This window comes from Camelus dromedarius, chromosome 18 (assembly GCF_036321535.1).
Source record: "Camelus dromedarius isolate mCamDro1 chromosome 18, mCamDro1.pat, whole genome shotgun sequence".
Classification (NCBI taxonomy): Eukaryota; Metazoa; Chordata; class Mammalia; order Artiodactyla; family Camelidae; genus Camelus; species Camelus dromedarius.
In genome coordinates, this window is record NC_087453.1 from 12,307,099 (window position 1) to 12,322,160 (window position 15,062).

Below are 15,062 nucleotides of genomic sequence, written 5' to 3' on the forward strand. Positions count from 1 at the left end.
TAAAGAAAAAATATTGAGGATCAGACATGGAATTTGGGGGCTTGAAGAGAGGTTTCAGGGGGAGGGTATATAGCTCAAGTGGTAGAGTGCATGCTTAGCATGTACGAGGTCATGGGTTCAATTCCCAGTGCCTCCTCTAAAAAATAAACCTAATTACCTCCCCTGCTACCAAAATAAAATAAATAATACAACAATAAATAAAATATTTTTTTAAAAAAGAGAGAGATTTCAGAAAAAAGTCAAACCTCTCATGAAAATGAAATAATCCATCCTCTGAAGCTACCAGCTTTAACTAGCTAGATTGTTACCAGGGCTAAATATTGCATAAAACAGTAACTGAAGATGCTAAAACCATCTCAGCTTCATTAACTCTCAGAATTTCAAATGCTTCTTCATCCTTGGGAAACATGCCAATAACAAGCACAGCAGGGAAAAACCACACACACTCACAAAATGAACATTAATGAAGAAATGAATGAATAATTCTCTTAAGATACAGATCATCACATCTGCTCTCCCTTCCCTAAATTTCTATAGCATTTATTGCCTCTACAAGGCAATTACTGTCAGGTACTTACTGCTGGAATACATTCTATACAACCATGTATTGTCAACTAGATTTTCCTGTACCTATATAAGCCTGGCCTGTCTAATTAAAGTCTGTAAACTCCAAGAGGACCCGCACTCTGCCCCGTATTTCTTTGTATTTCTTACGGTGCTTAGCACAGAGTAGGCTCTTCGAAATATCTCTTCGTTAATTAGAGACATTTGCACACCCTGTTTGGAACACAGCTCTTGCACAGTCTATCGAAAGTGGCAAAGTTCCAATTTGCCAACTGGAAAAAGCTTCCATAATGTGGAAGGAAGAAAAGAAAAACTACCTTACTCTGCTCCATCCAATCAAGAAATAGGAGGGTTTTTATCCAGCAGAGAGCAACCACAAAAGTATAAAGAATAAAAGAATGGGAGGGAGGGAGAAAAGAAGTGACTGCACTCACAAGTCTGCAAGACCTAAGGGCTCCTGGACAAGTCTGCCAGCAGGGAGCCCCACCAGCCTTAATGTGGAAGCTTTATAAACAGGAGGTACCAAGTTGATCTGCTGATCAAAAGAGCTTCAGAAGGATGAAGGCAGACTCAGGATGCAAGATGTTCTCATTCTGCTTTCAACTCTCTGGAGCTGGCACTGCCCCTCAGTTCATGTTTCTCTCCAATCTAAACTGAGGAAGGATGCGCCATCACAGTGACCTCCCATGCTGTCACGGAACTTCAGAGCAAACCACGTGCTTTTCTGCGGTCGCCTGTTGGCCTGACTTCCTGCTTGCAGCATTTGACAAATCTTAGTTCCTCAAAAATAAAATGCTTAACTACTCTTAGCTTGAATAATTTCTTAAAATTCTGATGGAACGAACTGAACAGTAATACATAAATGAGTGTTCTCTTTCTATAGGGCCATTTGATAGTCTAAGGTTTCTGGAGCTAAAAGCATTTAAATTATCTCTTCTTAGCTGTCTCTGCAGAAATGTTTTCTCAATAGGAAGTAAGAGAGATCATTATCAAAAAAAAAAAGGCTAGCCACACCACCTTCTGCCTCTTTGCCTCTTCTTCCTAGTTTTGAAAAAAACAAAACAAAACTATGCAAAAATAGAAACTATGAAAGTTTAGCTACTTAAACACACAAGCTTTTTCATTTTTTTTTCTGAAAAGAACATGCATTGTGATTCCACTAAGCTCTCCTTTCTGCAAAATATCTAAGTAAATGCAATTCCAGGTGTCAAGCTCTAAATAATCACAGCAAGTTCAAAACCAGGTTGTCTCCAAGGTAACACCAGATACCTTTACCTGTCACATTGCTGCATTATAGAGATTTCTTTGATTATCTCCTGCAGGTCTGATTCCACTGGGACTTGCTTAATAGCAACAATCTGACCGGTCTCCTTATGAATAGCTTTGTAGACGCTGCCATAGGACCTATAATTGGGGGAAGGAGAACATTCATAAAGTCAAAGCCAAGAGACAAAAAGTGGTAAAACACAAGCAACTCACAGTTCTAATTTATATCCTTAAGTGCCCAAGACATATATCCCTACTTACACTTGCAAAACTGAGATAGCTAAAGCACTTTGGGAAAAAAATTGTCAGTAAGAGAACTAAAAATGGTACCTTAAAAACCACATTTAAATTTTACTGAATGTATTGGTATGAAATAATAATAATAATTATAGTAGCTACCATGTACTGCATGTCTGATGTCTGCTAGAAACTGTGCATCATCTGAGGTTCACCCTTACCAAAAAGCAGAGAAGAGGGTCATTATTTCTATTTTACAGATAAATGTGAAAAGGCTCAGAGAGGTTATGTGACTTGCCCAAGGTCACAGAAGTGATAAGTAAGTAGTCAGTTCACAATATAAATACAGGTGTATCAGAATATAAAGCTTACATTCTCTCCACATCTACATTGGGGCACAAAAATGGGGGTCTCTGTTTCCTTGCAGTCACCCTAGTACCACGATGTCTTTTAGACCCTGCTCCTCTTACTTGCAATAATACTTAAAATATGATGGAAACTAAAACTGTAAGCCTCTTTAATGCTAGTGTCAGGTGAACAGAGCACATACAAATTCTTTTTGCCTTTTTTCTCCATCTTTCCTTAAGAGTTTATTATCAAAATAAATAAAAAGCTTGTGTATCCATTCAATTTGGGTGCTAAAAGAGCAGTAGGTTTAAAATCTAAACACCCAGGATTGGAGTCCTACCACATCACATACTAGCTATCATTTACAGACATATTATTAACCTTGTGCCTCAATTTTCTCATGGCAAAAATACTAACTACAAAGCAATTGTGATGGTTAAATGTATTATCATCATCATCTTACATAGGTTATATTTTCATTGAAATCCTTGACAGCTGGCAGTGAAATAATGAGTAAACTGTCTTTCATATTTCCCAAATACACCTGCTTCTTCATACTGTCTTGGTGAAGAAAAGATTAAAGAGTGCCAACTAATACATCAAAGTTGTTGAGTGCTCTAGCTAACAAAAAGATGCTCAAGAACTGTTTCAATGTGAAAGTAACATAAAAGTCTTCAAAAAGTCTATGCAGAGCACATAAAAAATTTCCATTCCATCAGAATCCCTCATACGGGGAAAACTAGCATTATGATTCTTAAATTTTGCATAGAACTTTTTTTTTTTTGCCAGAGAAAGGCAACTGCTGACCATGTGTGGGAGATCTAACCACTGACCCTTCCTCCTTGATATGATAACCCCCTGATTTGTGAGGGTGGCAAATGCTTAGTCCCAGGGGACCAAGCCAGTCACAGGATTTCTACTTCCTTCTGCCAGTGACCGAACTAGTAGGAAGCATATGACCTAGTTCTGGCCAATGAAATTTGAAGGGAATTCTGCTGCTGGGTCTCTGGGAAAGACTTTCTTCCCTGATAACAGAGAAGTAAACTAGGCAGTCCATTGTTAACTGCCTCTTCCTTTTCTGCTTTGGTCACTATCATGTGAAGCATGATGCTTGAAACAAACATGGCCATCTTGAGACTATGAGAATTACGCAAATGCTAAACCATTATCAAGCCAGTTAGCCATTCTGGAATCTTTATTCCAGATTTATTGTTACTTGGTTATTAAATGCCCTTTTCGGTTAGCCGCTGTTAGATGGGTATTCTATTACTTTCATCCAAAGTTATTCTTGATAGCCTAGGTCCCACTTATGTGAAAATGTCTTTATTTCACTCTGGAATGAGTTTTGCTGAATGGAGAATTATTCTCTAACAATAGCTTTCCCTCAGCACTTTTACTGTTGTTTTACGGCTTCTATTGTTGTGAAGTCAGTTATCACCAGATTATCATTTTTCATAGGTAATCTCTCTGTAGCTTTTAAGATTTCCTCTTCGCCCTTAATATTACATAATTTTACTGTGCAATTACTAGGAGTCGATTTAGTTGGCACTTTCTAAGCTGCTTCAATCCGAAGGCACATGTCTTTCTCTGAGTTTGGAAAATTCTCAGTATTTCCTATCTCTTCTAATATCTCCTTGTACAGCTCCTATTGGACCGATCCTGGACCTCCTCAATCCGTGCTGTCTTCCTGGTTTCCAACAAGATATTTCTGTCCTGGCTTTTGTGATCAGTCTCATTTCTGGCTTTCAATTCACAAATTCTCTTTTCAGCTTGTCCTGAAATTTACTGGGCTTTAGAACATCAATTATTGTATTTTCATTGTCAAGATTCCCAACTTTTTTCTTTTTCTTGGGGCTAAATGTTTATGTTAATAATCTCATGTTCTTCTTTTAAGGATGTGATTCCCTCCTTTTATCTTTTTGAAAATCATAAACAAACGTTAAATCCTGTTTCAGATTGCTCCATTATTTCTGCTTCCTTGGCTGTGAGTTTTCTCCCGCTTGTTAGGTCTGCTGATTATCTCATGGCAGTAGATCTCCTTGTATGGGTTTCCTTTCATTTTGAATAATTTTCCTCTACACAATGCCCACTGTCAAGAGTGTTTCATGATGTCATGAAGGTTCCATGGTTCCCTTAGCCCAGTCATCTAGGCCATACAACTAAAACCAGGTCTTGCACGAGGATTTGGGGGTTTTGTTCCTCATGATACCGTAACTGAATGCAGTCCAGGCCCAGTTCCTATAGTCAGACCAGTCCCTCTGCTGTTTCCCCAGGCCACAGGCAAATAACAGCACAACCTCACACAGGAAGCCCACCTATAATCTCCTGGCAAGGGCAGGGCATGCTTTACCCTCCTCATTACAGCTACCTTTTCCATCCCTGGTCTGTAGCTGGCTGTGTATTCTTATATATAAAAAATTAATTTTCATTCATTATTCTTATATGTTTGAAATCAAAAGGAGAGGTCTCTGCATGCACTTACTCAGCAGTCTTGATCAGAACACCCTCCACGCCCACTATGCTATCTTGACAGCAAAGAAAACTCCAAGAGCTCAAATGAACTATTAAGATTCATGATTCCACAGACTGCACTTACAGTACAGATGATTTAGAAGGCTTCAGCAATCATGCTACCTTATAGGCAGGTCCCTTAAAACTTGATTCCCTACAACAAAAACTTCAGTGACTCAATGAATTTGAACTGGCAGAGAGCAAAGATGGCGGAGAAGTAAGTGTTTCACCCAAGCTATACAAGGCAAGGGTCAATGCAGAAAAATAGAAATCATACAGTATCTGAGGCCAAATCAACCAGACACAAGTCTTAACAACACTATTCACCAGCTAGGAAACCATGGGCAAGATGTTTTTGTTATCCTATGATAAAAACATAGTAAGTCAATGCATAAAACTTTAAATATAACAGAAGGAAAAAGGTGGTAGGCTCTAATTCAAAACACTTTCCAAATGCTGTCCATTCATCCTGGTCTGGAGCTTTGGCTCTGCTCTGCCACAGATCCACATGATTTCCTCAAAATGCAGGACTGCAGCCTCAGGAATCCCATACAATCCTTTAGCCAGAGCTCACTTCACAAGGCACAAGGCGGGGAGAGCTTACGATCTACTCATTTTCCAGAATCATGTAAGGATGGCATGGCAAGTTTGTGTTTGGAAAGGAAGTGCAGAGCAGGTCTTGCTTTGGGATTCCACTAGTTAAATAAAGCTTGTTCAGGCTCATTCAATCGGGATGACAGAAATCCAAGCACTTGTGGTATCATTTAAAAGAACAATATGGTAATAACACAGGATGATTTGAAGCCTTATTTGTTTTCTCCCTGGTGATATCTTCCAGGGAAATTTCCAGGATCCTCAATGAAGACAGCCATACATCTAAAATATAATTTAAAATAATCATAATTAGCTTAGTTTTTCCTTATTTTATATTCCTAGTAATTCTCTACCTGTAGTTTTCTTGTGACATTCCCCAAACCCAATCAACCCAAACAGAGCTCCCTTCAAGAACACCTAAATACACTTTAAGACTTAAGACTTAACTTTGATTTAACAGGAGAAGATCTGAAAAATATTTCAGTTGCTACCTTTAAAAATAAAATAGTAATAGTAATAGTTGCTGTTCACTGAGCATTTATCAGGGGACAAGAGCTGTACCCAGTACTCTACTCCCATTTTCTCGCGTAAGGGAGATGCCAGTATCCCCACTTCATAGCTCAGGTTTGTGAAGCTTCAAAATATTCAGCAATTTGCTCAGGCTCACTTGTTTCTTATGACCAATAAACAGCAGAGCAAGAGTTTTAACCCAGATATGTCTGACTTCAGTCTATGTTCTTTTGTTAAAGATGAAAGAAACAAGTCAGTTGTACACATAATCACTTATGCCCATCACTCGTTATCTTATTTCAAGTATAACATATGAGCATGATGAGATTAAGGGCTTCGAACTCTGCCTTGAGGAAAATACCTAGGGATATCAAGCTAGGATATCAAGCTAAAGCTGAAAACAGCAGGCAAGAGACACAGAGGGATTGTTTTTTCTTCCCTTACCTTTAACGACGCCAGGTCAACTTGTGGTTTCAGATTCATCTTGCACTTGTCTTTTCGCAGCACAGCTGGTGTCATCTTTTACTTCCCTTCTCTGCTTGATCTCTTGCTTGCTTCCAAAGAGTTTTTTTCCAACTTACAAAAAGATGATGACTAATGTTTTTTACGAGGAGATAATCCATGAAAACCTATTCCACATGATCCAGGATTGGGTTTAACATTGTGCTATCTATATTAGGCATAAAAAACACTAAACTTCAAAATAATCTAATGATGCATAAAAGCCTATTTGGAAGAAGATACATTAATTAGACAATAGACATTTTACAAATTAGTATTTCAGGTCTTCTCTTGAATCAGAAGTACTCCCAAGAGATTTTTTAAAAATATCCAACACACACCCACACGTTTACTTGCTTATATAGGCATAAACAATCTCTGAGGAAGCCATAAAAAACTGCTATACTGGTTGCTTCTGGGTGGCTGAGAGACAGACATAGGAGGCGGATTTTTTTCATTGTACACACTTTTATGCTTTTTGGATTTTGAATCATATGACTTGATTACCTACTTAAAAAGGAAGAATAAAAACTTAAGAAAGAATGTCTCTAATATTTTCATGTCTTGGTCGTTACAGAAAAAGAAAGAAACATACAAAGATTAAATAAAAAATACATGTAAAAGTACAAAAAATTATGATGGAACCTTCATTGTTATCATGAAAGCCAGTGATGTCCACTATTATCTGTTACCAAATAGTATTTCATTAGTAACTCATTTACAAATCTGTGTTTCAAGAAGTCCATTGGTTCCCAACGTGGGATTCTGGATCTCTTAGGAAGCTGTAAAGGCAGGGACAGTCCTTGATTTATGTACTGTATTTCACAAAGCTGTACTAACTAAAAGACTGAATTCCATTTATTTTTATACATTCTTTTTTCCCTTCTTTATTTGGGGGGGGGGAATTAGGTTTATTTATTTTTTAGTAATTTTTTTTTAAATGGAGGTACTGGACTCAGGACCTCGTGCATGCTAAGCACACACTCTACCACTGAGCTATATCCTCCCTCATTGTTTTTTAAATAAAACAAGTTATTCCATATCTCTCAGAGGCCATGAACAAAAAATTAAAAATATGTCTGATTAATAAAAATTTTAAAATGAAGTACAAACTGATTAGTATTATCTGTTAAATAGATAAAATCATACAAACCACAGATTTTACAAGAGCGAAAACAATAGATGCCCATCTTGTTCAAAAGGCCAGGATCACTGAATCTGTCTATAGTAGTGATTGGGGGAAGAGGGAAAGGGCATTCCAAACCATACGTTTACCTCCCATCCCACCCAGAAGAGTGCTGTTATGCAACATTCCCCTTTCTTCTCCTTAGGTTTGCAAATTAATTGTCATGACAAAGGTTCATGTCCCCCTGGTGTTGGGGCAGGAGAAAGACTGGGACCCACTAGTCCACCCATATTTTCTGTACACTTACCCTTCGCCCAGTTTCTCTAAGACATCAAACACTTCTTCTGGTTGTTTAGTTAAACTATCTTCATCCAACTTTTTCAACTGCCTGTGAATGAAGAAATATAAATACAAAACACATTTTACTTGCTAGCAACTAGAACACAAAATGCATTATTTCTTTTATAATTAGCACCTTTGGAATTTCTCTACAAAGTCTTTACTAGTAGATGACAATAAAGCCAAGTGAACAGACCTTTAAGGGAAGCTGAAGGGTGGTTCTACAGAAGTGTTACACATGTTCTGGGTCACCCTGATGACCAAAATCAAGACCAGAGGGTGACGAGCTACCAGGAGGCTGACTTCAGTTCCATGAGTGTAAGAATTTTCTGACAATAAATGTTGTTCTAAAATGGTTTAGACCACCTTGAGAAGTCCCGAGATCCCTATTACTGTAGAATCTAAATAGAAAATGAGTCCTGATGTGGCTGGAATGTTGAAGAGTGGTTTCAAGCAATAACTATAACCTTCAAATCTATTCAAATCTTGAGATTCCAGGAATTAAGACGGCATAACTATCTGGTCAGAAAAGATGTTTAACGCAAGCTTAGCTATGAAATGAAACACAGACTCAGACTGGAGGCCAAGGAAGACGTAGTAAAGGAGTCTTGCTCTCCACTGGCAAGATTTTGGTCATTTTGTCAAAACACATGGATCCTATAGGTATCATAGAAACAGAAAGTGGAGAGCATACCTTTAGATGTAATCCTAAGTGAAAAACAGGCAGCTGGGCGTTTCAAACAGTCTCACAAAGACTATCCCACGGGCAGCCGGGCACCTGACTATTTCCCCAAATAAAAGATATATGCTGCTTACAACTTCCAGATAATTCAGATTTTTCTGACTATGACAAACCATGACAAACATGGGAGGTTATGAATTAAGAATGGGGTGTTTTTTTTTTAACTCTGAGACCTCTGAAAATTATTAATAGGCTTAAAAGAAGGAGCTTGCTAAGGAATATGTATGTGAGTCTGCGTGTGTGTGTGTGTGTGTGTGTGTGTGTGTGTGTATGTGTATCTTCTACACAATGGCTTCCTGAAACTACAAGGCATAACAAAGAAAAGAGAGCTCAGGAAATGGTGAAATATGGCAACAGTCCTCTGGGGGTTTCTTTGTAAAGAAAAATGTTTAAATTAACTGGACAATATCAATTTTTACAAGAAAAGACTTGAACTAAAAAAAATACACGCACACACAAATGTGTACCTTTCTAGAGGAAACAGCAAAAGCATAAGCAAAACAAACAAACAAACAAAACCCATACACCTGAACACATCAAGTGTATCTACCAATAAATGCTGATCTCAAAAAGTCAATCTTATAGAATTTTATAAACATCAAAAGACTGGAGAAATGGAGAACTGTTCCAAGTCAATATTTGCCGTAACTTGAAAAAAATGACCATGCTGACCTTTGAAAATCAAAAGGTCCTAAAAATTAAAGTCCAATGACATCACCAAAACTTCCAGCTTCAAGACAAAAAGAGCTGAAGTGAAACTCCTCTTCCACTCCAGAAGTGAAATTTCTGTGACCTCAGAAACGAGAATGAATATCTCATAACCTACGGGGTTTTTTGGTGAAGCACTGAGTTTATAACTACATAAACAATGGACAATACCTCATTTCTCAAGTATCATTAAAGTTTTATAAACAGTTTATATAAAGGAAGATCAAACATGTTCCTTTGAAGTGTTGACTTGTGGTTTACAATACGCAAAACTCTATTTCAACCATTATGGAGACCACAGCATAACAAAGGAAACAGGCCACTGCCATGAGAGACAGCTGTGAGCCTCCGATAATACTTTGACAGACAAACTTTATATGACTGCTCAGATACAATCTAAGTGGGCTTTTGTTTGGTTTTGGTCTGAGGACTAAAGGATCTTTTTATCTCTTGTGCCTGATAACCCAGAGGTGGTCAATAAAAACGTTCGGTAAATGGACTAATGAATGTAATGAGGAGAATCATAAACCTTTCTCGGCAATCTTTGTGAGGCTTCAAGATAAAAAAGAATTTCACCCCAAAAAGTATGACTGTGTTGGGGAGGGGAGGGAATAGCTCAGTGGTAGAGTGCATGCCAAACATGCATGAGGTCCTGGGTTCAATCCCCAGTACCTCTGTTAAATAAGTAAGTAAGTACATAAGTAAATAAATAAATAAAACTAGTTACCTTCTCTGCCCGCCTCTAAAAGTATTACTGTGTTATCAACACATAAGATTTCTACGGTGAGTCTTCATGGAAGAAGCACTATAACCAAACAGCCCAACTCTGATGAGTCAGCCCTCCCAGCTGTACTTCCCCAGGTCCTACGTAGTTTCACTGCTTGCTAATAACTGAACAGGCCTGGCCTGCACAGCCTCCATGGACCAGATACAGGTGGATGCTCCTCTCCTAAGTCAGATGGCCACGTGGATGGCCAGCATCCCAGAAATGCATGGCAACTCACTTTTTAAAATCATAAACTCCTATTTAAACCATCAACTTTAATCCATCACCATTCACTTAGTCACACACAATGTCAAACTCATGAACACAGAGATCATTTCCTGCATTGGGATCGCCATCCCTTGTTGGAAACGCATGCCGTCTTAATCTCTGAAAAGATACCTCTATCTTTCCAAACACAAATAAGGATGTCTATGAAGTAGTTACTCACAGGCTTGGCTAACTCTCAAACCTCTTTCTCCCATCTTAGAACTCTTGTAAGGTTCATTTTATTTATATATAACTATCCCTCTTTCCATACAGAATTTGATGTGGGTTACAACAAATATATAAGATAAGTAAGTTTTTTTTAATGATAATAAAATCAATGTGTCTCCCCCTCCACCCTCTCAAATTCATGTTAAGGATGTGACCCCCCCATACCTCAGAATGTGACTGTATTTAGAGATAAGGCCTTTAAAGAGGTAATTAAGGTAAAAAATGAGGTCAAATGGGCGGGCCCTAATCCAGCATGACTGGTGTCCTTATAAGTGGAGATGAGGACACAAACTGGTACAGAAGGAAGACCATGTGAAGACAGGAAGGAGACAGTCATCTACAAGGCAAGGAAAGAAGCCTCAAAAGAATCAACCCTGCTGACACCTTGATCTCAGACATCCAGCCTCCCGAACTGTGAGAAGATAAATTTCTGTTGTCACCCAGTCTGTGAAACTGACATGGCAGTAGTAACAAACCAATACAAATGGTAATAAAGTTAATCGGCTGCAAATGAGGCAGATCACCAGTTGTGATGATCAGGAAAGCACCAGTCCTTCAAGAATTAAGCCCTGCAATGCTTTTCTCTTGCGTATTTAATAAAATTTTTAAAATCCAAAAGGCACAGGAATGAGTGCATCAAAAACCAAAAAGGCTTACTCTTTTGCCCAAGATTGTACAATACAAGGCAAAGGCAAAAACAAAACTCAGATTCCTAATTCTCTTTTCAATTAAACCAGGGCCTCGGAGAAAGAACGAATATATTTCAGAAAGAAAAACAGCCAGTGTACTCTTACAACTGGACCTATAGTCCTATAGCAAAAAATGCACAAAGGCCCTGTCAAACAGGGGTACTTCCAGAGAGGCATCAGAGTGAAGCAGCTAAGAGCATGGACTTTGGACCTGACTGCTTGGATTAAAATCCCAGCTCTGTCACTTAGTAACTGTGGGATCTCTGGCAAATCACTCTCGGTGCCTCAGTTTCAACACCTGTGAAATAAAGATACAGGTGATAGGATTGTTGTGAGGGTCAAATGATAAGTTGAACCATACGAAACCACCATTTTTATAGATCAAAAACAGTCAAATATTGGTAACTTCATATAGTGCTCAGGAAAGTGCTGAGAATGGCACCCAGAAAGTGCTACGAGTGTAATAATCATTTAATTTCAGTCTCAGCACACTACAGGAGGGTGAATTGAGTCTGTCCCAGCGTGCCATTTGCCTTCTGCACTGTTTGTGCACTTTAAACAAATCCAACAGGCAGCCCAGGCTGTCAACCCCTTTCTTCACCTCTTCATTGCCCTGCACTCCCGCACGCTGAGCACTTCCTACTTTAGAGCTCATTCGGCTGCAGGAAGTCAGAGGTCTCTGTGAAACAGATGCTAACTGCACTAGCACCTCAATCTCCACTCTCGATTTTTCTCCAGATGTGGCAGACTGATAGAAGACCCTGGTGTCCACAGAGCAAACCATTGATACGACTGCAACCAACCCAAGAGATCAGAATTTCTAGGATCAGCCATCTCCCTGATCTTGACTTTTAAAACAATTCCAGGTAGCAGTAGAATTTGGAGCTGATACAAAACAATAGAGGCCTGAAAAGGGCACAGTCTGGCTGGGTCCAGTGACCCAGACTTAGAGCAAGGAAGGAAACACAGAGGACTGGGTCTCAACTCTTCTGGGCCTCAATTTGCCCATCTTGAAAATATTCTCTTACTTCCCTATCTACATCCCAAGGTTGGATGTGAGGAAAATTAGGAAGAGACTGGACATCAGAAATGAAAGGTGCCATCATCATCCTAGAGTGGGGGCACTACCCAAAACATCTTCCTAAATGCTGTCTTCCATCAAGCCTCCCTTGCTAGACCGTCAGCCTTTCTTGGTACAGCTTCCACTTCAGGCGCAAACATTTTCCCCTCAACAGATCCTCCCCACTGCACCCCTCGGGTGGGACTCTCTCCCTTATAAAGTCTATCCACCCTTTCTCTCTGCTTGCTCCCGACCCATCCCATGGACAGATCCCCTCGGAGGTTCTCATCCTGCTCCAGCATCCTCTCTACCTCATTGAATCCCTTCTAGTATAGCCTTCACCCAGCGGCCCCCGCCCTCAGCAGGTGCTCTCCCTAACTTGTCCCTACGTTCCTCAGCAACTCCGCCCCTCAGCAATCCTCTCTTCCGCTTGGATGTCCCTCCACAGCAAGCAGTCTCCCTAACTAGCCCCACGTTTATCCCCCATCGGCTGAACCCCCATCCGCCAAAGGTCCCCCATTCAGCAGGTGCCCTATCAGCGGGGTCTCCTCGCCCCGCAGATCCATCCCTTCAAGGGGCTCGCACACCTGTGTCTCCTCTCCACCGGATCCCGCCTCTCCCTCCCCTACCCCCTTCCTCTTGGCCAGGGGTCCCTCACCGACGCGGCGGGTTCCTCAGCTGCACCGTCTCCATGGCGCTGCCAGCAGCCGCCCAGACCCGCTCACTGCTCCATCCTCCCCCAGGACCTCCCCAAGCCCGCCCCGCAGACCCTCCCACACTTCCGCTTTCCGCCCCTACCGGAAGCGGCGCGCGGAGCGGGGAGCGGGGCGGGGCCGCGAGGTCCGGGCCTGGGTCACGTGGCGCGGTGAGCTCACGTGATGTCCCCGGGCGATGACCCGGAGCTGAGGAGTGCAGGCGGCTGTTCCCGGCGGTGTCCTCAGCCCGAATCCAGACGGTGTCGTTGTTTCTTGCGACAGTGTTCGCCCAAGACACCCGGGCCCAGACCGGGAACCCATCTCTGCCTTAGACCCGGCCCCTCAATTTTCAGGGGAAGATACTAAGGCTTCTTGCTAAGTGCCGGCGTGGTGAGAACTGTCGATTCTTAACCAGCCAAGTTCTACGGGATTCCTGGGAAGCGCTGCTCCAGGGACTCCTGCAGGTATTTGTGGTTTTCTACCGTTCTTACCTGGTTGAATTCTTGTTCCAAGTGGAGGCTGGAACGTGCATCACCTCTCCTTGGATGTCACAGAACATCAGCCTGCAAATTGCCTCACCCTCTTAACAGCGTCACCCTTGAGTCAGTTTGTGGACGTAAAAATAATGTTTATTAAACTCTTACAATGTACTTGCTTTCATATATTACTTAATTTAATCCTCATATCAAGCCTGTAACGTTATCCCCAATCTTATCTATTATAATAGTTGACACTACTTTCCACGTTCTCTTGTGCTCTGCCAGTATTAACTTAATTAATATTCCTAACGACCTTGTAAGGTAACTACTATTATTACTCTGATTTTATAAGGTCAGAGAGGTGAAGATCACAAAGCTAAAAGTATATAGGTTTGGGGATTTAAATCCAGATGGGTCTGATTCCAGAGCCTGCACCACCAAACTGGACAACCACTGTGGCCTCTGGTTGGGCAGGAGAGTCAGAGCTTCCTCTCCAGTACAGCTCCAGTTCCAGCTAGGGAAATTCGTCAATCCTCCGTTGCCACCACCATCAATGAGGGTTAAGAAAACGGAAGATTCCACACAATTTCCTCACAGAGAAAGCTACAGGAGAAAATTGACGCAAAGCAACTTCTCACTGTTTTTAATTGTCTGGCTTTCCCTAAAGGTATGCCAACGACAGAACTTAACACCTGAGCAGCCACCTTTCAGAGTTACCCAACTTTGGGACTCCATATGCTAAAAATGAAGTAATGGGGCCATTCTCCTGACAGGAGGAAAACATTTATTGAGACTCTGCTATGTGCCAGGAACAAATCTATAGACTGTCAGTTAATTCTCAAAACCCTATGAAGTAAGAATTATCTCTACCCAGCACACATATCCTCTTATCTCATTGGCCAGATCAAGGTCACATGCTCACCCCTTGACCAATCACTGGCAAAAGAGCATGAGATATTGTGATTGGTTTAGAGAAATCTCGATTCATTTCCTGGGCCAGAAGAATCTTAGGCAATATTCAGACTTCTGGAAGTAAAGATGGAGGTTGTTGAGTAGATAACTAGCAGTGCGTTTTTCCCATTCGGTTTCCCCACCACACTAAGTGTTCATTCTTTGCTCTTGCTGGGCTGAGAGGATTCAGGTGGAACAGCCATCCAACGCTCAGAAAGTTTGCGGTCTGTTTGGGTTATGAATTTACACAAATAATTACAGCTGGCCCTTGAACAACACAGATTTGAGCTGCATGGGTCCTTGTGGATTTTTTAAAATAAATGCATACTGTACAGTACTACACAATCCGAGGCTGGTTGAAACCAAAGATGCAGAACCTTGGACAAGGAGGGCCAACTGTAAAGTTACACACAAATTTTCAACTGTGCAGGAGCTGGTGTCCCTAACCCCTTCCTTGTTCAAGGGTCAACTGTATAACTAA

At 40.8% G+C, this 15,062-nt stretch overlaps 1 protein-coding gene across 1 annotated transcript in view; it reads right to left on the reverse strand.

The window, feature by feature from the left end:
• STK4 (serine/threonine kinase 4) overlaps positions 1 to 13,232 on the reverse strand; it is a 78,011-nt gene extending 64,779 nt beyond the window's left edge. Inside the window, exons 1-3 of the mRNA XM_010978575.3 lie at positions 13,115 to 13,232; positions 7,965 to 8,045; positions 1,840 to 1,968 (exon numbers count right to left, since the gene is read on the reverse strand). Coding sequence (XP_010976877.1) covers positions 1,840 to 1,968; positions 7,965 to 8,045; positions 13,115 to 13,149 — 245 coding nt within the window. The 5' untranslated portion in view covers positions 13,150 to 13,232. The remainder of the gene's footprint in view (positions 1 to 1,839; positions 1,969 to 7,964; positions 8,046 to 13,114) is intronic.
• Positions 13,233 to 15,062: the final 1,830 nt, after the last annotated feature.